The sequence below is a fragment of the Epinephelus fuscoguttatus genome, linkage group LG4 (assembly GCF_011397635.1).
Source record: "Epinephelus fuscoguttatus linkage group LG4, E.fuscoguttatus.final_Chr_v1".
In the NCBI taxonomy this organism is placed as follows: Eukaryota; Metazoa; Chordata; class Actinopteri; order Perciformes; family Serranidae; genus Epinephelus; species Epinephelus fuscoguttatus.
This window is the reverse complement of record NC_064755.1, coordinates 37,105,100-37,132,068: the sequence shown is the minus strand read 5'-3', so window position 1 is coordinate 37,132,068 and position 26,969 is coordinate 37,105,100. Positions and strand designations below refer to the sequence as shown.

The 26,969-nt window shown below is 40.5% G+C and overlaps 1 protein-coding gene across 1 annotated transcript; it reads left to right on the top strand.

The window, feature by feature from the left end:
• The first annotated feature begins 3 nt into the window (after positions 1–3).
• slc6a13 (solute carrier family 6 member 13) lies at positions 4–24,097 on the top strand. Its single transcript, XM_049573022.1, has 15 exons — positions 4–136; positions 5,264–5,464; positions 6,051–6,185; positions 10,015–10,155; positions 11,016–11,097; positions 11,735–11,867; positions 13,587–13,721; positions 17,355–17,458; positions 18,727–18,851; positions 19,052–19,164; positions 19,305–19,442; positions 19,715–19,817; positions 20,182–20,282; positions 20,576–20,746; positions 23,094–24,097. The coding sequence occupies exons 1-15, from the start codon at positions 130–132 to the stop codon at positions 23,256–23,258; spliced, it is 1,854 nt and encodes a 617-aa protein (XP_049428979.1). The 5' UTR covers positions 4–129; the 3' UTR covers positions 23,259–24,097.
• The last annotated feature ends 2,872 nt before the right edge of the window (positions 24,098–26,969 follow it).

The following is a 26,969-nucleotide window of genomic DNA, read 5'->3' as shown; positions in this document are numbered from 1 at the left end:
GGCTGCACCAAAGTTTTCAGTTTGTCAGATCTCCGCCCCTCTATGAATGTTATATAGTGAAACCTTAAGCGGCAGCAGGCCTTTATTTGGTGGCCCACTCTTGTCTGGAGACTGTCATTGTGCAGCATTATGAAAGGTGAGTGTCACTAGATTTTTTTTTCTCCAGTCTGAGGCTGATAATATGTGAAATTATTGCTATACAACATGACCTATAATTAAAATATTGACAGGCATCTTAATTTTAATTAAATTATGCATGCTTTTGACAGGTAGTGAAAGGCCTGCAGTATTGAAATATTACAAACTTGCTCATGTGCACATCCGGGAATCAAAACTTGGCTTTCATAACGTAGTTATTTAATTCAGAATATTTTTATGCGGCACGGGTCATCCTATGCTAATGCTGCTCCATGGTGTCATCAGAAATCACATCAAACGTGCTGTTAATCTGAGACAAGAGCTGCTTCTACGGAGCACAATTCATCTGAGCTTTATTTTTTATGGAGCTTTACTGTATGAAATTACATGGATGTTGTTTTGTTGTTGAGAACATATGTTTGTACAGACACTCATATATGATTTTGTATAAAAACGAAATAATCTATAGGAAATTAAAGACAATTATTTAACTTTATTAAAGGTTTATGAATCAATTTAATAAGTAATAGTTAAAATATGTATGCCATTTTTAATCACATCTCATGCTATTGCTTTTTTTTGCACCAACCACAGTGATCATTTCTAACTTTCATGCAGACATACGTACATCAATTAGTATTCAACATTACATCCTGTAGCTGTAAATCTTTACTATGTACACACAGACATGTGACACGTGACTACCCTATGTAATGAAGTTATATATTAGCTTGCAATTATTAAAATGTAGGAGTGTCATGGTACAGTATACCCTGAATATGTAACTCTCAGCTGTTTAGAGGAAGAGCCAGACTGCTGTTTTTTTCCATGAGATGCCACAAAGACATACAGGAGAGGGAGAGCATTGTTTTTCAGGCTTTTATTCCTACCTATAATGATGTTGTGAATAAGACTTAGTACCATACTAGAGCCCGACTGATCTATCAGTGTACTCTTCACTTTGATATCAAACTCTGGACTCTACTTATCTCAGTTAGGGTCACTCACACTGCCTGAATGGTGCTTTCTGATTCATATCAGTTCAAAAAACAAAAGTAGCAGTACTATCAAAAGCAAAAAGAAACATTTTTATAATAACAATCAACTGACTACTTGAGAATGGGGTCACTCGTAGTGTCAGTCCCACAGACAATTTCACCCGACTGTGCAGTTCCCTGCAGTGCCAGAGTTTGATTGTCTTTCAGCCTATTGTTTTGGTTTTATGGCCCGCAATTGTGTTTTGGTTTACTCTTACCACTCCCATTAACTCGATTTCCAGCAGCAGCAGGGAGCTGTCTCCAGCACCAATCAGCAGACAGTCGAAGTGACTAGTGAACATGGTGGAGCATGGGGGGCAGTGAAGCAATGCTTTTCAGTCTGGTCTTTAAGGGGCACTCCTTAGACTTTACATATGAAGTTCAGATTACTACGCACAGTCTATAAAAACAGCTGTATAATGTCTTGATCCAGAGGGAGCTTTCTAAAACTTGACAAAATAAACCTGATGACATCATCACGGCCATTTTTGGCATCTTACTACCACAAGACTTAATATTCTTCACAGGAAGCTAGAGTTACAAGGTGAGAGATGCAGAGGTTTTGTGGCTGAATAAAATATCTCTGTCTCTTTTCAGTCTCCCAGCTTCATGGAAGTGCGATGCTAAATGTTGTTTTGCCCTTTAAGTGACCCTTTAATGTCCCAGTTGTCCTTTATTTACATTAGAACTGAACCAAAGGGCAAGCATGTGACTGAGCAGCTTTATTTTTTTGTCATATTGATGCTTAAAGAGGTCCGACTTAACACATCAAAGGCTGGTTACGGGTCTTAGGGAGTACTGAATATGTGTAAAGAATTATAGGCTATAGATCCTTGTGTGCTCCACAGGGAGCTGTGCGACGTGTGATAAATCGCTTAAGTGGCGCATGGTCAGTTGGGACTTAAAGTCTGAAAATGAAAAAGGTTAGTGGAGTAAGAAAAAAGGGAGCTAACCAGACCTTAGCCCACTCATTGTCGCTCTGGCTGCTACCGGGGTAACACATCCGAATCTCTGACAAAACCGCCAGCAGCTGAGTTGCATTGTGGGTAATGTAGGTGCCAAGTTTTGTCAAGGAGATAGCATGCTTGAAATGAAGAGGACAATATTTCTGGTCCTGCTGAATCCATTTTATGTCCATTGTGCATTCGACAATGCTTTAGAAGTGCAATGCTAAATCAGTTTGGTACTCTTTTAAGGATCATTGGTGCATAAGGACAAAACAGAGGAAACAATGACCAGTAAGTCAGCCACACATTTATTCATCCAGTCAATCCCTCAATGGGTCAGCCTGTCAGTCACTTGCTCAGTCAGTCCACAGCTTTTCAGAGAGGTGAAGTTGGCGCCGTTTCCTGGGATACAGCCCCACTGTGCCTCGATGAGGTCATTCCCAATCTTGGCATGACTTGTATGTCTCTCCTCTGATGGTCTATAAACATGTATGTATGAAAACTATTTCAACCACTACGCTGCTATAAATAACGACAATATTTAGTCTCAGCTATTAAAGGGACTGTTTGAAGCGAGGTTTTTGGCTTGTGTGTTGAGCTTCCCAGCATCCACAAAGAAACTGTGAAAAAGTGAGGTAAAGTGTGATCTGGCTGCAGGGCCACCGAGGATTCTCATTTGCCACCAGAGAGCGGTGGGGCTCCTTGGCTTTTGTTGCACCAAGCCTTCATTCCCACCAAGTACCTTCTGAAAACAAGGGGCTCTATTTTTACCTCAGGCCACAATTTGGCTCCAGTGCCAGAGATTTTGGCTGCTAAAACGGGTCCGACCTCCAACCCTATGCACGCAGCACACACAGAGTCACAGTTGTACTCCACCTCTGCCCTTTGCCAGTAGGAGCACATTCCTTAAGGTGGCTTCACACAAGGGTTTTGGCTAAATGGGATGTCAATCCCCTGTGTTGTTTTCAGAGCTGAACTCAAAAACAGGCGGCTTCATTGGACCCGTGAGACACACAGGTCACACAACATGTAATGTGTAAGATAAAGGAAGTGAGAGTTGTTGTTGACGTGTATTCCTGTCACTGAATTAGCTCGAGCATCTCTCCTGCAGACTGATGACTGATTTGTTTGTATTTGGACGACAGCAGCGATCATGATGTGCCCGAGAGAGAGAGAGGGAGAGAGGGAACAGGGTAACAGAAGGACTGGTGAGAGGCCTGTTAATGCAACCTGACAGGAGTGAGCACAGTCAGTGAGTTGTCTGTTTCCTCCACAGAGAGAAGCTCTTTCAGCAGCACTGGCCCCAAAACAGGGTCTGGCCCTTGGCTTCACTAACTTCTAGCGTGGTCACGTAACATCAAGCCATTACTGATCTCAGGAAAAGTAGTGACATACATCATAGCTCATGTAAACAAGAAGCGGCACATTTGGAACATCACATACACAGCGGGGATTATTCTTGAGAACTAGCCAAGGTCCTGAAATTCCTTCTTCTACCTCCAGGTCTTAAGTACACTCAGTCTTCAAATAGATCCCCTTTACACACACTGACACTGATTAGTTCAAAGCCAAACTGTGAAGTGTTTTAATGACTACTGGGCAAAATTTGAAGGTGGCTCTGCTTTGCACTGGGAGCCAATAAGAGGATTTAAAGGAATACTTCAACCGTGCTGTGTTACCTTAAATTTGTTAAGTAAACTTGACTCTTTCACATGCTTTCATGGACAATGGCTAACATATTAATTCATGCATTGATTGCGGACCATGCTTCACAACTCACAGTGTTAATTTCACTGACGAAAACTAGGATGAAAATTCATTGACCTATCTTTCCACGACGAGAGGATGACGACCTAACAATAGACTCAGATGAGACAAGACATGACAAAAATGTTCGTGGTCGACTATCAGACATTGGAGGCTGAGAATGGCTGTGCTTGTAATTATCTCCAAATGCTGCATGAGCGTCAGGCCGGTAAACTCCAGTCAATAGTCTGTGCCAGGATGTTTCGCTAGCCAGCAAAAACACACATACTGGAGCAGCGTCAGCCGTTGGTGTGAGTTGTGACCTGTAATCCAGCAGGAAATATCAGCCGTGTGTGTCTGACTGTGGATGGTGGAGCTGCTGAACGGATTTGTGGAGCTCGTTAGTTGATGGCTGTTAGCAGCTAGCTCCGCCTGTGAGCCTCTGAATGGCAGCGGAGCGAGCAGCCACCAGCTGCCAGTCTTCACATTTGATCCCCGTGGAACTCCACTCAGTCCAGACTATCTCAGGAAGGTTCATGGGTTGATGGTGTCTGACAGGCAGGTAGGAGGCTCTGTTATCTCTGAGTGTAGCTGTGTTTAATGTAAACAGTGAAAATGCATGTGTTTGGGAAGTACTGTTTACATGGATGGCTTTGGCTCAGAGGTAGAACAGGTCGTCTACTTACTGTAAGATTGGCTGTAAGATACTGAACCCCAAATCGCCCCTGATGGCTGTACTGTTCTTCATGAATTCAACGTAACATGGCACGACTAACTGAGTTACAAATGACCATTCTGTGGGTGAAGTTACCTTTAATTGCTGGAGTAATATGTTCAGTTATACATGTATGCCTGCAGACTGGCTGCTGCATTCTGAATTAGCTGGAGTTCTCTTGTTGGGTACAGTTTTAGGCTTACTACTCACCATTTTGTGGGGCTCATCTGCTGTGAGGGTCCAAGGACAGAGGGAGGTCATATGCTTGAGAGCATATTTGTGATTGGGCTACAATGAACTTTGACGTGACTAATCTGCGAAGGGTTTTCAGTTGCCTTTGGATATGAAATGTGCTATAAAAATAAATTTGCCTTGCCTTGCCTACTAGTTGTGCTAATTCAAATCATTTTGTATGTTAAAATATTTAGACAACTGTCATCGAAATTTGTTTCCATAACTAATTTCTTACTTTCTTCCAGATTTTTCTTGACTAGAGAAGTGTGATGCTTCAGTAATAGGCTATAATTTATTGACTGTCAGTTAAATTATATTGTGATGACATAATCATGCCATGTTATACCTCAACAACATTTGCCAACATTTATAATTTGAGGATATTTTGATTACAAAAAAATAGTCATGAATTTCAGAGGAAATGATGATGTCTTTTGATGACACAGGGGACACGGAAAACACATCCAAGGTGGAGCCTTCCAATGGGCACAGCAGGCCCCTGGACATCGTTCCAAGTACAGAGGAGAAGATGACAGACAGGGGTCAGTGGGGCAACAAGATTGAGTTTGTTCTGTCAGTAGCCGGAGAAATTATTGGCCTGGGGAATGTTTGGCGTTTCCCATACCTTTGTTACAAGAACGGAGGAGGTGAGTGCTGGAATAAATTAACTCTGGTTTATTATCCTGCTGCCTCTTCAACACAAAAGCTCGAGTTTCTGCATTTAGTCATTCATGTACGACACCAGGACTAAAATCTTAAAATCTTAATCTTAAATTATTCCATCACAGAAGTACGAGGCTTCTGGGAAATCCATCTTGCAGTTGTTTGCAGCTGCCTGACCTCTGAGAGGGAGAGATTTTGAACTATAGGAGATAATACACGGGTTAATATTTGATCAATTCCAGGCAGATCCATTGATTAGTGAGGGTCATGGTTCACTGGAAATTGGAGTAGAGCCAGACAAATTTTGGCAGCCAGTCAGATAATGTCTGATACATGAACCTCACTGGCAAAGAATATAACTGGCAAATAATACAATTTTAGCTCCTTAATGTCCCATAGGAAGTAAAACTCTTTGTTGATTTCAGATTTAGACATAATATTTGCATGACTTTGTATCAAGCCCTCTGCTTACAAAAACCTTTTTGCACCAGACTCTGCTAGTCTGCATTGTTTGAAAGCACATTAAAAGTGTCTTAGTGAACTGTTTCTTTAATCTGTGTCCTTATTCAGGTGCTTTCTTCATCCCATACCTCATCTTCCTGTTTGCTTGTGGGATACCGGTCTTCTTCCTGGAGACGTCTCTGGGTCAGTACACCAGTGAAGGAGGCATCACCTGCTGGAGGAAGATCTGCCCTCTGTTTGAAGGTAATCTACCTATTTCCTTAGGAAATATAATTTAATGGCTGCTTAATGATGTTTAAAACACTTTACAGCACCAAGCGTGGATCACACTCCCCAGCTTGGTTTAGTTTTAGTGCCATGCACTCCCAACGTCTGTTTATGGCATACCTAAGATGATTCGTGTGCTTTGTAAAAGTTTATATTCGGTAAAACAACCATCATGTTTATTTTAATTCAAATACGTAATGATGTAATGATCATGGTGTGCGTGTTTTCTGAAACAATGAGTTGCTTGTGCTCTACATGGGATACAAACAAAGATTTATGTGGCCAGACTAGTGACAACATCTGAATATGTCTGTGCAACAACGTAGGATGAAAGAGGAGTTTCAGACATGTGTCTACAATGTGTTTATGTGCATGTATCCTTTTCAGTGTACACTGTATGTGTGTATGTGTGGGTTTTGTGTGTCTGTGTGCACGCATGTGTGTCAGACAACCAGTGTGCATGTCATACAGATTTGGGACGGTGATGAATGTGGCTGTAACAGCTGGCACGCAACCAACACTGGCTAATGTCCCATTTTCTGCCCTCAAATGAGTCTGTAATCAGCAATAATCATAACCCACACGGGACGACAGCTGGTAAAGAGTTGAGTCAGACGTACAGTCACGTGTTGGAACAAAAGTTTCAAATAGTGCCTGGTATTACTTACCCATCTTTTAATTTACTGTACTCTGATGCAGTCATTTGAAAGGCAGCAGCAGTGAGCAGAGGATGGCTTTAATCAAATGCTGAGATACAGAGATGTGCTGTTTTCAAGGTTGAATGATGTTTCTGTATTGTGAATGGAACTGTGACTGATTCAAAATCATTTCTGTGAGTCATTTGAGATTAACTACAGTAACTGTTTAGTGCTCACTGCCACTTCATGTGGGCGTATTTAATGGCGTCCAAGCTGCTGTGAGGCATCGCGTGAACAGAAATTACGGTAGCACTTTATAATACAGCCCGTGTTTTACGACGTAACTCCCCGTGTCTTACGACGTAACTCCCCGTGTCTTATGGCATAACTTCCCGTGTCTTACGGTATAACTTCCCGTGTCTTACGGCATAACTCCCCGTGTCTTACCATATACTTATTGGGACTTTCATGGTAACTCTCTGACATCTACATGGCATTTTAGAGGAACCTGTTGTGTAGTTTTGCTTGTCTTACAGTAGACCTGCCGGGGTCTTACAGTGGAACTGCTACTGTCTTATGCTGTCACTCCCAGTGTCTTATAATGGAACTTCATGCGTCTTACCTTGCACTTACTGGGACTTCCCGGGTGACTCTCTGACATCTACCATGACATTTTGGGGGAGCCTATATGGTTTAGTTTCACTTATGACTTACAGTGTAACTCGCTATGTCTTACAGTAAAAACGTCTTACAGTCCAACTCCTTTTGTCTTACCATGTAGGCCTACTTATTAAAACTTATAACTATAAAATCAGATATGATTTACAGTTTTAAAATACACGAAAATCATACTGCAATATGTAACCTGTTTAATCACACAATGACAACTTCAGAGTTATAAAATATCTTTATTCTTTACCACGCAGACACCTGGTACTTACATGCTAAGTGCCCAAGACTTCCTGTAAGTACCAGGACCGGGCTGTATTGTAAAGTGCACACTGTTCACCCTTCCTTACCATGCAGGTACCTAGTACTTACACTCTAAGCACCCGAGACTTCTGCTGTACCTACCAGGGACTTTCCCTGTAATTACCAGAGACCTACACTGTACTTATCAGGGACCGGGCTGTATTGTAAAGTGCACACTGTTCACCCTTCCTTACCATGCAGGTACCTGGTACTTACACTCTAAGCACCCGAGACTTCTGCTGTACCTACCATTGACTTTCCCTGTAATTACCAGAGACCTACACTGTGGCTGTATTCTAAAGTGCACACTGTTCACCCTTCCTTACCATGCAGGTACCTGGTACTTACACTCTAAGCACCCGAGACTTCTGCTGTACCTACCAGGGACTTTCCCTGTAATTACCAGAGACCTACACTGTACTTATCAGGGACCGGGCTGTATTGTAAAGTGCACACTGTTCGCCCTTCCTTACCATGCAGGTACCTGGTACTTACACTCTAAGCACCCGAGACTGTTTATTTACCAGTATGCACTTTGCCTGGTACCAGGTACCTGCATGGTAAGGAAGGGTGAACAGTGTGCAATTTATAATACAGCCCGCTCCCTGATAAGTACAGTGTAGGTCTCTGGTAATTACAGGGAAAGTCCCTGGTAGGTACAGCAGAAGTCTCGGGTGCTTAGAGTGTAAGTACCAGGTACCTGCATGGTAAGGAAGGGAGAACAGTGTGCACTTTACAATACAGCCCGCTCCTGACAAGGACAGAGTAGGTCTCTGGTAATTACAGGGAAAGTCCCTGGTAGGTACAGCAGAAGTCTCGGGTGCTTAGAGTGTAAGTACTAGGTACCTGCATGGTAAGGAAGGGTGAACAGTGTGCACTTTACAATACAGCCCGGTCCCTGGTACTTACAGGGGAAGTCTTGGGCACTTAGCATGTAAGTACCAGGTGTCTGCGTGGTAAAGAATAAAGATATTTTATAACTCTGAAGTTGTCATTGTGTGATTAAACAGGTTACATATTGCAGTATGATTTTCGTGTATTTTAAAACTGTAAATCATATCTGATTTTATAGTTATAAGTTTTAATAAGTAGGCCTACATGGTAAGACAAAAGGAGTTGGACTGTAAGACGTTTTACTGTAAGACATAGCGAGTTACACTGTAAGTCATAAGTGAAACTAAACCATATAGGCTCCCCCAAAATGTCATGGTAGATGTCAGAGAGTCACCCGGGAAGTCCCAGTAAGTGCAAGGTAAGACGCATGAAGTTCCATTATAAGACACTGGGAGTGACAGCATAAGACAGTAGCAGTTCCACTGTAAGACCCCGGCAGGTCTTGGAGGAGTTACGCCGTAAGACACGGGGAGTTACGCCGTAAGACACGGGAAGTTACGCCGTAAGACACGGGGAGTTACGTCGTAAAACACGGGCTGTATTATAAAGTGCTACCGAAATTACCTGCAAGACATGTTTCTCAGCTTTACAGCAATGTCAGAGCATACCTCTGTGAAAATCAAAAATATGACCTCACTAAGTGGCTGCAGTAGTGTGTGGACTGTTAGCTGGAGACATGCCAGTTCACCTCCTCGGCACTGGCAAGGTGCTCTTGAGTTAGGCACCGAACCCCCTCGCTTAGTCCTGTTTGTGCGTGTGTGTGTGTATTTTCGGGCCTTTGTGTGAATGACAACAGAGTGAAAAAACTTAATTTCCCCCAGGGCAGTGGCTCCCAACTGGTCCAGCCCCGGGGTCCAGATTTCTCCTTAGTCAACAGTTCAAGTTTCACACTGTTTAATACATTCAGTGTCATACTTGTGTTTGGCCATGTCATTGAGCTAGTTTGCTGTCTCTGTTAAGTAGCTGTCTGTTTTTCACTCACTCTACATCATGAAGCAGCACTTCAGAATAAAAGCTCTGTGCCAGAAATTCACTGTACTTAAGAATAAATTGTGTTTTTTACAAACTTGCGGTCCATTCAGAATGGACCTGCCACTCACTTCTGGACCACGACCCAATCACTATCTTCTCTTCTCTGTCACATATACTTACCTATTACACTGTCGAAGTCTTAATGCAAAGTTTCTCTTTGGTCACAACAATGTGTTTCAAAAAATGCTGCATGCTACATTTTTTCCAAAAAAAAAAAAAGTTAGAATTATGGCCTAATTTAACTGTTTTTATTTTTTTGTTAATTTCAGGAGTGGGTTATGCCACCCAGGTGATTGTTGGTCTGCTCAACATCTACTACATCATAGTGTTAGCCTGGGCCATCTTCTTCCTGTCCAACTCCTTCACCTGGGATCTGCCCTGGGCCTCCTGCAACAACACCTGGAACACAGGTGAGCTACAGGACACAAAGCCAAAAGCAAAATGTTGTGCTTCTACTCTGTGTGTAAACATTAATCAGGTATAGCCAAGTCTCCATCTTGACATGCTTATAGGATAGTCTGAGTAATTGAATCTTCAGCCACATGTGGATGGCAACAGTGATCTTTCGGTCCTAATCTTGGGACTAAAAAATCTCAACAACTGTTGCCATGAAGTTTTGAACAGGATTCATGGTCTACAGGGGATGCACCTTAATGACTTTGGTGATTCCTTCTCTTTTCCTCTTGTGCCATCATGAGGTGGATGTTTTGGATTTTTAGTGAAATGTGTCTACAACTAATGGATGGATTACCATGGTGTGTATACCCCCCCTCACAATGAATTACAGTAACTTTGGTGATTGCCTGACTTTTTATCTAGTGCTATCTTCAGGTCAAAATTTTAGTTTGTCCAAGACCATGGTTTATGGTCAGATGCCTTAAAAACTAATAACAGTCCCATCAGGTCCAGATGCATTTTGTGTTTAGTGCTAATTAGCAAATGTTAGCATGCTAACACCCCCAAACTAAACAGTGAACATGGTAAACAGTGCATCTACTTGTTAGCACTGAACTGCTAGCATGTTTGTAGACTTTCAGTGCTGTTTATATACACATATATTGCTGTTTAATTCCGTTCCTGGTGTTTCCCATCATTTTCTTTAATTTATGGTTCCACTTTATCTTAAAGGAGTGAATGTTGGTGCAGCGTTTCACTCCTCCATCTCAGTAGTGGCATTGTTTCCCTCGCCTGTGTGTAACTTGGAAACCTCAGAGAAAGCTTGGATTTCTTCACGGGATTGAATGTCTTTTTGTCTTTCCTTTCATTCCAGATTCCTGTATGGCATTTCAGAGGGGGAATAGCACCATCAATCACCATGAGAACGCCACCTCTCCTGTCATTGAGTTCTGGGAGTAAGTGCCTTTTTGTTTGGCCGTGTCCTCAAATGGCCTCATGGGGGCCAGCAAGTTCACCAGATATTCAAATTAAGTGGGCTAATTTAATCTTGTACTCCATACTGTTTAAAAAATCTATGATTGTTAGACTAAGTAAAACTTTTACTACTAAGTTAGAAGATTGGTAAATGTGTTACAAGCAATGGCGGTTCTTAGAAGGGAGAGGGGGCAGCACCCACGTAATGTTAAGCCTGGCTCTACTAACTGGATATTTTTGTTCATTTTTAACAACATTTTAACAATTTTAATGATTCATGAGCAGTGATGAATGAAATATGTGTTAACACTAAATGAGTACTCTTGTGTTTATTGTGTATTCTTAGTCTTTTGGAGAGCATAACCTCATAACCTCTTGGGGTGTGGGTGGTATGTAACAGATGTGCTTAATATATTTGGTAACCCAAATATTGCTTTTGGCTAAAGCCTGGACCCCCATTTGAAATGGTCTAGAAATGCCACTGGCTACCCTGCCTTTTGAATTACTTGTAGACCCTTTGGCTCTTAGCTCCTGAGAGAAAGGACAAGAGAAAGTATGAATTCTCAGACTAGATGAAAATTATTTCTAATGTTTGTCATATTTGTGTTTGTGTCCCAGACGCAGAGTTCTGAGAATTTCCTCAGGTATTGATCACATCGGCTCTCTAAATTGGGACCTAGTTATCTGTCTGGTGGTTGCTTGGATTATCTGCTACTTCTGCATCTGGAAGGGAGTCAAGTCTACTGGCAAGGTGAAACCTCTCCTCCATCAATGAGTGGGTTTACACGGACAGTTTAATTACCTTTTCATTCGGAATGAAAGTTCATTCCTATTAAAAGTGATCTTGTAAACACCTAATTCGGAATGAAAATGGCCAATGCGATTGAAAATTCAATATGATCTAAGGGGCTGGAATATTCCGTTTCTAATTCGGAATGAAAGAATTTCTCGCACTTGTATACACTCATTCCTCTTTATGTTCATTCTGCTCTTTCTGAGCATGCTCGTTTCCTTGGCCTTCTGGTGTGATGACGTATATAGCGCGCATAGCAACGGGCTGAGATAGAGCAGTCGGACTCGTTGCACGAACCGGTTTCCATTCTCCACAGCATGGTCTTCTATCTCCCTTCTTCGACCTTCTACCTCCCTTCTCCAGACGAAGCATTAGCAGAACAAGTTTGTTGTCGTACTGCTGCTTCAAGAATATAAGCAAAACAAGCCCGAAAAAGGCACTAAGAATGGCGTCGTCAAGCACCTTGTTATCCGTAGCGAGGACCAGTGTTTTCTTCCGGTAAACGTAAACATGTAACATCCGCCCCGCTCCCTATCCAATCAGAAACCTTCCCTGCTCCAAACCTTGCGCGGACTGGAATACAGGTGATTAAAAGCCAATTAAACTGATCTCCCGTTTAAACCCTCATTCAGAATGAATATTTCTCATGTAAACTACCTGGAAAGACTTTAATTCCGAATGATTTCATTCAGATTTATTTCATTCTGAATGAGAAGTCATCATGTAACCGCACCCAGTGACCAAAAAACAATAAAACCCCTTTCTCACTACACAAGAAAACACTAACACCCACTAACATCTGGCTTTTGTACACAATGGGAAAGCCTACAATCAGCAATCACTCCTAGGTTAAATGACTCTGCAGTAGTCATGGGTTTTAGCCCCTTTACTTGCAAGATGCAATGACGTGCCGCCACCAAATACCGCCTATCTCAGCCCAAACAGCGCCTTAACCTTTCCAGATTTGTCTGCGCTTCTTATTATTGTCTTTTGTCTCACCTGTCATGCCATTATGTGTCATGTGATGGCATCTGATTGGTTCCTGCCACTATATAGTTGGGGCTATACCTGTGTTATATGTTTTGAAAGCCCTGATGAAGACCTGTTGTGGTCGAAACATGTTGGCTCTTACTGATTAAGCCACTACAATAAAGGCTTTTTAATATTTCCTTACTCATTTTTCTATATATTTTTTTCGGACTGCCTCGATTGCCTTCCTGGCGATCCTGGTGTTTGCCGTTCTTCATGGGCACCCGACACAAGGTTTTGATCTACATTTGTATATACAGTGCAACTAGTTGTCTCTCTTTTTTTCTAGTCTGCACTGAGTTTGAAAGAGACTGAACAAGTAAGAGATATATGGTAAGAAGTAACCAGTGTAACATTTTCACTGCCTCCATACTGCTTTCTACTGTTTACTAATCAGTTATCCGGCCTGTCTGTGACATTGAATGTGACACGCCAGCAAAAAGAAAAAAATCCTTTTATGCTTTTTGCTCTGGTTTTGATTGATATACACTTGCTGTGTGGTGAGGTTATTACTAAGAGATGAATAGCAGTCAAATTTAAGCCTAAACACACTACTGGAAAAGGAAGAATTTCTAAAAGGGGGGCACTGTCATAAGTCTTGTAGACATGCTCTATTTCCTATCAGGAAGTGCTGCTGTTTCCCTGCAGGTGGTTTACTTCACAGCCACCTTCCCTTACGCCATGCTGCTGGTCCTGCTGATCAGAGGGGTCACCCTGCCAGGAGCGTCAAGGGGAATCCACTTCTACCTCTACCCCGATCTGGGGCGGCTGTCTGACCCACAGGTAGGCTGGAAATGCACTGCTGGTGGTCTCATGCCTACCAGCATTTTAATTATTTACGTCCACATTATTGTTATAATACTCAACAATAGTGACAGGTATTTTCGCACATTATTAAGAATGTGTCAAAACACAACATCCAACACGGCTCCCTAGCTTGAGCCACATTTATGGTTTCATGAAGGTTAATCAGGACCATATGGAGGAAGCTGCTATAAACTGGCGTGGTTGTTATTGGTTGTATGAAGTTGGCAGTTTTGGCATTAAAAGACTTTAAAAGACTTCCCTGCTGGAACAGATACGACATATTTCACAGCATGTGATCGCTCAGGAAAGCTACACTGTCAAATGAAAGTATGTCCTTGTAAGTGCCTTTCAGAATTACCAGCAAGTGTTTCTGATCTGCTGCCCCTTTGGTTAGGTTTAGGCACCTACTTATTTGAATATGCTCAGGATAGATTGCTGTTTTTATTTTCCAGCCTACATCTTTACTGTTTTGTTCACTTACACCACTCTCTGGGCACTGTTGAATTTTGATGTGAACACTGACAGCATCCGTATGAAGGCAAACCAACGCCTATTCTTTTTAAGGAAGCTGGGGAGTTTAATGTGCAATCATGATAATGCTTTATTCTGCTTTTACCGAGTCCGTTCTTTCCTTCAGCACTGTCCGTTGGTTTAATAATTTTAGCCTTAAAAACAAGAACAAGTTGGAAAAAGTGGTCAAGTTTAATAACCCACAGCCCTGTATGGAGAGAGGGTCACCTCTAAAGCTCAGTCATTGTCTCAGACTTTCAACATCCCCTCCGCGTTTAGTTTCAGATGCCTCCATCAGGGCGGAGGATTAGGCTCCCTACGTGCAGCACAAAGTGTTACAGATCATCCTTTGTCCTGTCTGCTACTGTGTATCTCAACAAGCAGTGACCCTTAATGTCCATGATTAACCCCTGACAGCATGTGATACTGGATACTGTGTGTTATGTGTTGTACTGCCTGTTTTGTTGTATCTCAAATTGCTCCTCAGGGACATTAAAGTTCACCTTACCTACCTTATCTTACCACATCTTACCTCATAGTGTCATTTTTGGCTGCAGCAGGCAGTTGTTCTCAGTAAAGGTTAGCAGCTAGCTGGTTTACATAACAGAGCATTTAGCAGATAATGAGCCAGATTTTACTCCTCTTCAGGTGACCAGAAACACAACTCCAAATTAATTCTAATGTAGATGCTTAAATATGCACGGTTTGCTGACAAGTTTGCATGTTGTGTCTGTTAAAGTTGCCTTCACAGCTTGTTTCCGCTGTCTCCCATGCAGTGGCCAAACAGTCAGTAATTGCTGTTTTAAGGGTGCAAATCCCATCTCACACCTCAATAGGCTACTTTGTGCATCCGTCCACTCCTATGTCATTTTGTGGCAATAATATTACACAATTTCCTGCTTTTACGCTGGACATGAACATAGCTTGCTTTAAGCAGTTGTAACAAACAATGCTGCCACCAATTTGTCCTGAGGGAACAGTGTCATGTAATAATGCGCTCTGCAAAATGTCAAGGACTTATTCACCGCTGAAGGATGGAGAGTGGATTGAGGATGGTGGTGGTAAGAGGGACTTTACAATTTCCTCTCTCCTTCGCTATTAGATTGCAACCAGTGTGAAAATCTCAAAGAGGGGCCCTCTTAAATCCCTCTCAGGGCTCTGGGGATGAATACAGGCCCTGTGTGTGCAGGCAGTTCCGTGCCTTGGGAATACCTTCCTTTGTGTGATGTCGTGTCCAGAGCTTGTGTTGTTGGTCGGACCCCCAGTCAATCAGATCTTCAGTGCTGGCTGCCAGCTATCTGAAACATGCCCCAGTGCCCTGGGAGCACTTTACCAGGATTTCAAGCATAAAGACAAACCTTATTTGAATTTTCAAGTGTGATGGAGTCTTCCAGGAGAGGATGTAAAAGTGCTGGGTGGATGAATAGGCTTGGCTGGGTGGGTGATGTCAGGATAGAGGAGTTGAGAGAGTGAGTTACAGGGTAACATGGTTCAGAATTTGATGGTTGTTTTTTAGTTCAGATGATGTGAGTGGAGATAACTCATTCAGTATGACAGGTGCATGGAAGGCTGTGTGAGGAGAGCAGTCCCTGACACTTAGCACTTAAAACCTTTACATTACCTATCAAATGCTTCTTGTCATTACATATCCCATTCACTCCAATTAATCATATTTCCACATGTATTTTGTATCTACTGTTAAGACTTGTTTTCTTATTTTGAAAAGCAAAGGAAGTCGCAAAGGTAGTCACATGTGTGCCTACCTTGAAAAAAGTCAGATCAAACACTGATTGAGGAAACTGCTGTCAAATATGAAATCATAAGAAATCAGGAGTGAATATATATTTGCTTTTCTTCATTTATTCATTCAACCTTGAGGTTACTTTAATTAAATATTGATCTAATTGCTTTGTTTTCCTGTCAAACCCAATTTTATGCATTTTCAAGACTGTTTAGGGGAGCATCAGATGGCACACTGTGTTTTAATTATGAAATTACATTTACGTATCATGTAAATACATATAACTTGTATTGTCAGTGATTTAAGTCAGTAAGTAAATTGTTGCTCTTGAGCCCATGTAAGGGTCAACCATACCAACCACCCCTTGGCCTTGGACTGGGGTCATCTGTATCCTTTGACCTGCCTCTGATGGCATGTATAGGTTTGAAATATATTTCCACACAGCAAAATGTACAAAAGATATACAGTGTGGTTACCAGTTATACTTTGTGTTTGTTGTCATGATCAGCTGATGGTTCTGTTTGAACTCCACACTATAATAATTCTTAATGTGAGAGCTGATGCAGCTCTGAAAGGTCTGACAGCTCAGTTAGATAAGAGAGAAGCTGTAGGTTGAATCCAGTCAGCATGAATAAATATGTAGTTCCTCAAAAAGACACATTTTCAAAGTTGACACTTGGTTTCACTTGTATAAATCTTCAGCAGCGTTCGGAGGCTCTGAACACCCACACGGGTGTTTTTAACTAATCTGGCTGATTAGATCTCTTCTCAGGACTTTGTGGACATATTCCTTCCTGTTAGTTCTGTTGCACCTACAGTATAAGGGCAGGACAAATTACAATGGAAGATGGAGTTTTGTGACCTCATAGATTCCCACCAAAGCTCCGGCTCACCCTTAACCTAAGAAGAGTCAAATCAAATCAGTCAGAAAAAATGGAAATAATATAAATAAATACAATAATAAACTTTACTTATAAAGCACTTATCAAAACAAAGTCACAAAGGGCATTAAATGGAAAACCAGGATTTAAAACAATGCAGGCTTTAGGCAAGTGACATAGGCAATTTTAAGAAATAGAATAAAAGTAAATAACAGCAATGAAACAGATAAGTGATGTTGGCAAATAACAGTCCTGAAGACTGCACTGAGGCAAATAAAATCAGAATAATTAGAAATTAGGAGTTAAAATTAGAATAACACAAAATAAAAGAATATAAAACCCAATGACAAAATAAACATATAAACAAATATAAACAATAAACAACACACACAAAAAAGGTTGTTTTCGGTTTGACTTATTACTATGTCCCTGTAAACATATTTCATTATCTCATTTCTATTCTGTCCTGTACTGTAGGTATGGATGGATGCTGGAACTCAGATCTTCTTCTCCTATGCCATCTGCCTGGGCTGCCTCACCGCCCTGGGAAGCTACAACAAATACAACAACAACTGCTACAGGTGCGGACTGAAATGATAATGCAGTTGACCTATGGCTAAGCCACGGCATTTCGCAGGAGGCAATTGATGATTTTTGGGGACATAACGATCAGATGTCATAGAGAAGTAACCAAAAGGGCCTAAACTACGCATTGGAGGGATATATTCATCATTTTATTGTTGAGAAGGTCGATGAAAAGCTTAAATTACAAGCCAAAATTTACAGGTCACAGTGTACGCTTGTGAACCGCATCTCGTTGCCGTCACCATCAAAGACACCAAGTTAAAGTGCCACTGAAGTTAAGGTTTTTGGCTCAGAATATGAGAAAAGGATAACGGCCTTTTTACCATCTTTACCAAGAGTGTCTCTCCGTTAGTTTGGTGCTACAGTATTTACACTGAATCATTCAGCATAACGTTTGCCAACCTTTGTTATCTCTGCCATTACAGATAAGTTAATGAAGCTAAGCTCCAGAAGTTAACGTTAGCTAGAGCCCTTTGGACAACAGCTAACAATGATGTACGATCACCAAAGTACAAAACTAGAACAAAATAGGCTAATGAACTCCCAGCAAACAAGGTGACATGATGAACAACGCAGCTAGGAGCTAACGTTAGGCTAACTTTAGCTAACGTTAGCTAGAGATGTTAAAGATAACTTTATATTTCTTTCCAGCAAAGTGACAATATGTTGCCTCAAACACAATGTTGACTTACCTTAGAACAGATGTAGACATCATTGTTAATCTTATTCACGTTGAGTTGATGTTGTGGTCTAACGTTACCACACAGCTTTATCCAAAGGAGACACTTTTCTCGGTTGAGATGTGGTTTAAAGTGTAAAAAATACACCTCGTCCCCCAGCCTCTCAGGATACCTTGTGTCGGAGTTGCATGTACCCCATGCACACCGTTATACCATTTTTAAACTTCAAATCTCAGAAAAAGCTCATAAAACCGAACAAAACTGACTTTCTGTAATGCATTTCAATGAACGTCCAGGCAGAGAATGTCTGAGTGTATTGGAATGGCTATACACACTGTGATTGGCTCATCGCGTTTGAGGGCGGGGCTTAGCCATAGGTCAATTGGCATTATGATCGATTTAACAACACTACATCTCTATCTGTTTTAACTATCAGTAAAATTTAAAACGATACCATGATAGTTGACATTTTATCGTTATATAAAGGGAATAAAATCTCTTGTCCAGACAATGTCGGATACCATTGTAAACCCATCAAGACATGCAGTCCCTAATCTTTGTATGTCTCTCTGTGTTATTTCCAGGGATTGCCTGTCGCTCTGTTTCCTGAACAGTGGAACCAGTTTTATCGCAGGTTTTGCCATCTTCTCTATCCTGGGCTTCATGTCCTACGAGCAGAACGTGCCCATCTCAGAAGTGGCTGAATCTGGTTGGTTTTTCTTTTACTGTTTATTAGGAAAATCATCACTTACACTGTCAGTTATACTCTCCTCAGGGAGTCCACTGGAGATATGTTCTTCTGTTTACATGTGTTAACTTTGGTTGGATTATTTTAAAGGTTTAATGCTATTGATATGATACTATGAGAATGTGTTTTTAATGATAATGACATTTAATATCTGTCTACAGGTCCAGGTTTGGCCTTCATCGCCTATCCTCGTGCTGTGTCTATGATGCCTTTCTCCCCTCTGTGGGCCTGCTGCTTCTTCATTATGATTGTCTTCCTGGGTCTGGACAGTCAGGTGAGATCAATATACAAAAGCAGAGAATTTCAACATTAAAAATGCTTGGTAGTTTTTGGATAACTCAGCAGCAAAAAAAAGAGGCTTATAGATACACGCATATGTACAAATGTCACACTTCTTGTTTCTTTCTTCACCAGTTTGTGTGTGTGGAGAGCCTTGTGACAGCCATGGTGGACATGTATCCCTCCACCTTCCGACGTAAAAACCGCAGGGAGCTCTTCATCCTGGCAGTGGCCGTGGTGTCCTTCCTCCTGGGGCTCATCATGTTGACAGAGGTTGGTCTCAGTGACCCTGCTTCACGAAGCCTTTACAATTGGTTGGTTTGATTCCAATCCTTGGCCCTTTGCTGCATGTCATTCCCCCTCTCTGTCCCCCTTTCACGCTTTAAGTGTCCTATCAAATAAAGGCAAAAAGGCCCAAAAATATCTTTAAAAAGAAAACTGTTAAATGATTTTGTAACAAGCGGAGTTTCTTATTATCGGACAGCATGTAGGTTTTCCTTTGCTAATTATACCTTTTAGTTCATAACCCATGTCCTTCTCCACAGGGCGGCATGTACGTCTTCCAGCTCTTTGACTACTACGCAGCCAGTGGGATGTGCCTGCTCTTTGTGGCTATTTTTGAGACTGTTTGCATTGCCTGGATTTATGGTGAGTGTGTTGGGGAGGCCATTCATGAAGGAGGGTATTTAAGAGACAAAGGCTTTATTCTCACTGGGCGCTATTCATAGCAGTCCACAGTGCCTACTACATTCAGCCAATCTGTGAGAATGAACTTTTTGTTTTGAGTGTTATTTCAGTCAGTTTATTTGGTAAAAAAAATTAGAGCATTTATTAAAGTCACAATGAAATAGCCGACTGTATCAAAGCAGATGTTATAGTTGCTAAGCAGCGCTTTCTGTCAGTCTGGAATATCAATAACGTTGTTTCCTTTTCCTTTCAGTCTTGATACAGATGACTCTTTGATTCAGATGTAAGTCTACGCTGCGTTTCACCCATCTCTCCCTAATTACAGGTGCTGACCGTTTCTATGACAACATAGAGGACATGATTGGCTATCGCCCCAGCCCTGTCATCAAATACTGCTGGCTTTTCTTCACCCCTGCTACATGCTTTGTGAGTTTCACATTCATTTTTTTTTTTTTTTTTAAAATATGCATGCTTTCACATGGCTCTCCTTGAGACAAGAGCAGCCTCTGGTGGCTGACTGTGAAAATGCATTTTAATTTGCAAACCACAAATTTTCAAGGAAAGCTTCTTTATGTATACCTTTAAAAGAGGAAATATAGGTTAAAGTTAAGGATTATGATCAACTATTTACTTAAAGTATTAACTGGTATTTTGAATATCCGTTATGGCAAACAGCCATGCATACAGTAACATTAAATATCTATCTGTCACTGTCTCAGGGAACATTTGCCTTCGCCTTGATCAAGTACTCACCTCTGAAGTACAACAATGAATATGTATACCCATGGTGGGGCCATGGGATAGGCTGGCTCCTGGCCCTGTCCTCCATGCTGTGTATCCCTGTCTGGATAGCACTGAAGCTTTACTCCACCCCTGGAACACTGAGAGAAGTAAGTTTGGCCTTTAGATGCAAAGGACTAACTGGCTCTGCTTTTGTCATTTCAGAAGAGTGAACCAAGGAAAGAAAGCAGCCCACATGATTATAGATAGTTGGGTAATGAATTGTGATAAAGCTGCACATTTTTATATTAGCAGTGGGTCACGTGATTATGTGTATATGAAAGGGGTCACTCTTAGTTGCAAAACCACAGAGAATTATCACCCGACTGTACTCGGCTCTACTGTGGGGCGTTTAAGCATCTTTCAGCTCATTGTTTTCGCTTCACAACTCTACTGTTGGGTTCTATCTCACTGCTCTCATTGACCTTGTTTTGAAAGCTCTGATAAACCCGCTGCACACTACTGTCCAGCACCAAATGGCAGACAGAGTTAGCAACTAGCTGAACGTAGTAGAGCACTTAGCAGCTAAAGAGACAGATATTTCCCTCGGTAGTTGGTGGTGCCCAAAACAGAGCTAAAAAAGGGTGAATACTGGGCTTGCATTCTTACATTCTCACTCCTAAATTGTTAAATATTGACACTTGGCCAGAGGTCCTCAGCATCCTGACACACTAGGTACCCCTCCTGCATTAGCTTTGGATGCACAGGGACTGACAGGGGTGGTGTGTCAATGTATGCATGTTACCTGCCCTTTGTCCTTTAAAAATAAACTTCTTTTTTCACAGGAAATGTAAATTTTCTGCTCATTAAATGCATCCAACCGCTTTTAGAAAATACACTTAAAATAAAGATAAAACATTTTGTTGTCAGGTTTACTTCCTTAGGTTTAGGCAACAAAAACTAAGGGGTTAGGTTTAGAAAAAATCATGGTTTGACTAAAAATAAGTGTGTTTCCTAACAACATTATGTAACATAATGTATGCTACACATACTAACACACTATGTTGTTATTAAAATAACTCAATTGACTTTTGGTTATACTCATGACATGAACAGTAGGCTCCCAGGTGAAAGTGCAGAGTTTTTTTTGACCCACCCACTCAGCCTATACAGACTTTCTTGCTCTTTATACTACAGTTGTTCCCTGGTGGGTCTCATACCACTGCTCAATTGTGTCTGAGGGCCACTGACCAGGCACTGGTATTCAATAAATGAATGAATGAATGAATTTATTCCAGTCTTACATCTCAAAATTTACATAATTCGTTCACACTAATATGTACATATTGACTGAAAAGGTGTAGGCTGAAGCGAAAGCTTATTTAGCCCACCCTATTGTTTTAGATATTTTGTTTTTAACATTGCTTATGTGTGATTTCCAGGTGAGTTTATAATGAATAATCACACCAAGAAATTTATTTTCATAAACTCTTTTTAATTCAATATCATTAATTAATTGAATTTTAATTTGCCGTTTGGAGAAGACAGTTTAGTTTTATCTATGTTCAAGGAAAGCTTATTAAGGTCAAACCAATTTTTTAATCTCTGTAGCCCCTTTTTTGCCTTGCTGAGAAGTAATTCTAAGTTTTCCCCTGAGCAATATAAGGTTGTATCATCAGCAAATAATACATAATTGAACTCGTTAGTCACACTACAAATGTCATTAATATATAGAATGAACAACTTGGGCCCCAGTACTGAACCCTGTGGCACCCCTTGAGTTATTTTAAGCATATTGGACCTCACATCATTTATTTGCATATATTGGCATCTATTGTCCAGATAATTTTTTAGCCAAGTGTTTGCAATTCCTCTGAACCCATATCTTTCAAGTTTATGTAGCAATATATTATTATCTATTGTATTGAATGTCTTCTTCAAATCTATGAAAATCCCTATTGTATGCTCTCTATTGTCCATTGCAGTGGATATGTCTTCAACTAATTTCATAACTGAAGTGGAGCAATTTGTTCTAAAACCATACTGATGAATACTTAACAGGTTATGTTTGTCAACAAAGCTTTCCACTCTGTTTGCAAATACTTTTTCTAATATTTTTGAAAATAGGGGAAGTAGTGAAATTGGTCTATAATTTGAAAATACTTGTCTCTCTCCATTTTTATAAATTGGGATTACTTTAGCAATCTTCATTGCATCAGGGAATGTGCCTATTTTTAATGATTGATTGCATACATATGTAAATGGTTTAATTATATGTTCTGTTGTATTTTTAACTATAAACATATCAATATGAGTTGGGAGTGAAACCAGGTTGATTGATTGGATGTACAGTGAACTCTATTTTTCTGCTTGTCTGCATGTTTTGCAGTAATGATCTTGACTAATCTCTCAGATTATGTTACTGATTTAAGTCTTAATTAGATAACTTCCATTATATTAATCTTCTGTTTGAAAAAGAAGAGACATCTGTTTCTCAAATACCTTTTTCATTCACAGCGCTTCGTTCTCTTGACCACTCCTTCTGATGAGTTACCGAAGACGAAACAAGAACAGGAGAAGCTGCTGGCCATCTTCGCAGCAGACGGCGACAGCCACCATCAGAAATCCCCTCCCACTAAGGACGGCTACTTCCCTGTTGACGAAAAGGAGTCTCATTGCTAGAGACTTGAGGGTTGGAATCAGAGCCTCGTAGAGGTCGAAGGTCACTCCTCAGCTTTGACACTCTGTCTGGCCCCATCCCAATTCTCTCTGCAATACCTCACCAGACAAGGTGGCGAAACAGGCACGGACTTTAGGCGTCACCTGACTTGTAACTGCTGATCTGCTGCTGGAGCTTTGTACACTGCCCTCTGTATGATGGCAACAGCATTCCTTTCACCGGTTGGTTATCATTCTATTTACCAGTGGCAGTCATATGTACACTTGAAAAAAATGTGGCCATTGTTGTCACACAGTGGCTGAGATTTCACATTTGATGGTGTCTGCTTTCTAAGGAAGCATTTTTTTCTGTTATGGACATCTCTAATGTTCAGTTTTTCTGACACGACATTCCGGTTACTTTATAGACTCTAACAGTAAATATGCTGCGGATGGAGCACAAGAGGCGTCACATGAATCGAAGCTGTGTGTGTTTAAAAAAACATACTAATAATGAATGCTTGAGAATTATATGTAGCTGAACTGACCACAAAACAATTAAGCATTGCGATGTCGTTATGTGCTCTTTTGCAGTCTTCTGATTATTGACATGATTTTAATTTAGTCTGTTCTGCCTTATCTCTAATGCATTGAATGTTATGAAGTGGAAATTTTAAGTGCCTGGAGGAGACAGTTGTGCCACTTAGATAATCTGAAGAGGGCAGGCTGGGTGAAGGGTTTCATTCCAAATCTCTCTTGTCATCTGTCTTTCTGCTGTATAATAATGAACTCTTTAGATGTTGGAATGAGTTTATGATCATTGATTGCTGATAGTGAAAACTTTTACATATATAACTTTTATATGCTAAAAATATTTTTTATGACCGAATAAAAAATACTTTGATTTAAAACACTTTTTTCTTGAAAGATGTCTTTATATTTTGTGGGACGTGCTGTTCATTACTCATTCATTCATTTTCCATTTTTGTTAATCCTGTTGGGGGTCACAGGAGGGGCTGCAGCTGACACCGGACGAGAGGTGGGGCACACCCTGGACAGGTCGCTAGGCTGACACGTAGAGACAGACAACCACTCTCATTCACACCTATAGTCAATTTAGAGTCAGCAGTTAACCTGCATGTCTTTGGCCTGTGGGAGGAAGCCGGAGTACCTGGAGAAAACCCACGCTGACATGGGAAGAACATGCAAACTCCACACAGAAGGGCTCCCCCACCCTGGGGTTTGAACCAGTAACCCTCTTGCTATGAGGCAACATTGCTAACCACTGCACCCCCAGAAACCACTGTGTTCATTATTCAATGCATGAATGATATTAAATTAATTTTTGGGTCAATTTTGATGATCAACAAAGAAATATTATAAATTTCAGTAATGTAATCCTCATTTAGAATAAAATCTATTTTGCTATCAGATAATTTATGATGTTATGGTGTACACAAGATAATGTGCTGTCTTCAAAAATGTTTTGCATTACATCATTCTGCATTTAAAGGAACACATTACTAAACTGCAACATGTACGACAAAGTAAAATGAATATATTTTAATATTAAGGACAGTTGAGATGTAATTGATTAACACCCCATACTCGACTTGAAGATGTGGTACGTGTTGAGCCAAATTAGTTTAGTGGACATTCCATAATTCCGCTATAACATATTGGCAGTGATTATGGTAAAGAATACAGAACATGTAACACATTGTAATACAGAGAATTCAATGTAGTATACACAATGTGTAAGGCCCATATGTCTAGACTGGAAGTAAAAACAGTGGTTTGCTGTTCATTAGTTGCATACTATATAATTTATTGTATTTCATCATTCAAAAGCATTATCTACTGACCTTTGACAGCATTGTGTGTCTTGCTGATGCTAGTCTAGTGTACAAAGTGATTAATGATCTGGCTGCTCCTCCTTTAAAAGAGTTCATACCCCTGCGCTCAGACAATGAGAGGACATCTAGGACGACCAACAGAGTGTTGAGAGAGTTTTGCAACTGTGCCGAACAGCACAGATCTACTGAGTTTGGTCGATCAGTCTTCTCTGATAGAGCTACAAACTATAGTGGAAATCAGTCCTAAGTGAGATAAGACAGCAACAGCTTTGTTGGTTTTAAATTTAAGATGAAATCATGGCTAAAATCTATGGACGTGTATTGCATTCACTTGACAAATAAAAAAGCTCTGTTTTTCTTAGTAATGTTTTCTGTTTTTCTGAGTAATTTATTTATTTTTCTGTTGTTTGGTGTATTTTTTTTCTGTTTTTCTGAGTAATATTTTCTGTTTTTCTGAGTAATTTATTTATTTTTCTGTTGTTTGGTGTATTTTTTTCTGTTTTTCTGAGTAATATTTTCTGTTTTTCTGAGTATTTTTTTCCCCTGTTTTTCGTGGTAATTTTTTTCTGTTTTTTGTGATAATTTGTTTTTTGATAATTTTCCTGAACGAGGAGACAAGATACTTAAAAATCTCGCGAGAACCTCCCACCTGGCACCTGCAAGTGACCCCTGCATCCGTGGTGACTCCTACTCATGGGTCTATTTTGCATCTGTGCTCCTGTTCCTAGACAATTTCAGCTACGGGATCAATAAGGGCAAGGCACTTAATTAGTTACACACAGGGTATGATAATGATAAAGCTATGTTTTTGACTGCATATTACTCAGAAAAACAGGGAAAAAATTACTCAGAAAGACAGGGCTTTTTTTATTTGTCAAGTGAATGCAATACGCTTCCGTAAAAATGGACCCAATCATGTACCCATCACACATGGACTCAAACACTTGATCTTAAATTATGAAATCTTGTTATATCTTGTAGTTGTACTGATATTGCTGTTGTTTTTGTTGCAATGATTTGATGTTGAGCTGTCTTGCTATTGTTATTGCTGATGCCGTTGTGTCATGTTCTATTTTGTAGTTGTGTTTTTTATATAATAGTGTCTTTTAGCAGAGAAATTATTCTCTGTTTCCTGCCCAAGGACTACAGATGATGTAGGTTTAGCGAAGTAGCTGTGCAATGTCCCTATTAAATAAACAAATAAATAATCTAACTCACAAAATGTCACCTACTGTGCAACTTTAATAGATTTCTCATGCTGTTTCACGGAAGTCAACACAATGTGTGAATCATATAGATATAATCTTTAGAAAGTCCATCACACCAGTTATAAATAAACTTAAAGAAGCAGTGTGTAGTAACATGAAGTGGTGAGGATTGTGAATTGCAACCTGCTGAGACTTCTCCTGGTTAGATTTCCTTCAGTGTTCAATGTTCAGGAGGTTTTTACCAGGAGCTGAATTTTCCGCAGAGGTCTCCTCCTCTCCAAAGCAAACAGGCCAGGTGACTTAAACCTGTAAAAACACTGGATGAAGCAGTTTCATGTTAAAAAAAATCATAGCTTTTCTGTCACTCTCGTGCAAATAAGCTTCAAACTACACTGGCCAATGTGAAAACATAAATGGCCCTATCTAGAGCAAGTATTTGGTTTGTCCATTCTGGGCTACTGTAGAAACATGATGGTGCAACACTGTAATCTCTGAAGAAGAGAACCAGATTCTTATTTGCAGGTAACATACTTACTATATTACATTCATTTTTTTTTTTGCCAATATATCCACTTGAATGCTACACACTGGATGTTTAAAGACATCTGTCACTTTAATTTCAGCTTCAAGTTCATGTCATTTCCCATCTGTGGAATGCATAAAGTTCTTTT

Excerpts from the sequence above, each read along its gene's own strand:
- slc6a13 (XM_049573022.1), top strand. Across the intron at positions 11,098-11,734 it reads CCTGTCATTGAGTTCTGGGA|ACGCAGAGTTCTGAGAATTT; the intron begins GTAAGTGCCTTT and ends TTTGTGTCCCAG. Across the intron at positions 13,722-17,354 it reads GGCGGCTGTCTGACCCACAG|GTATGGATGGATGCTGGAAC; the intron begins GTAGGCTGGAAA and ends CCTGTACTGTAG.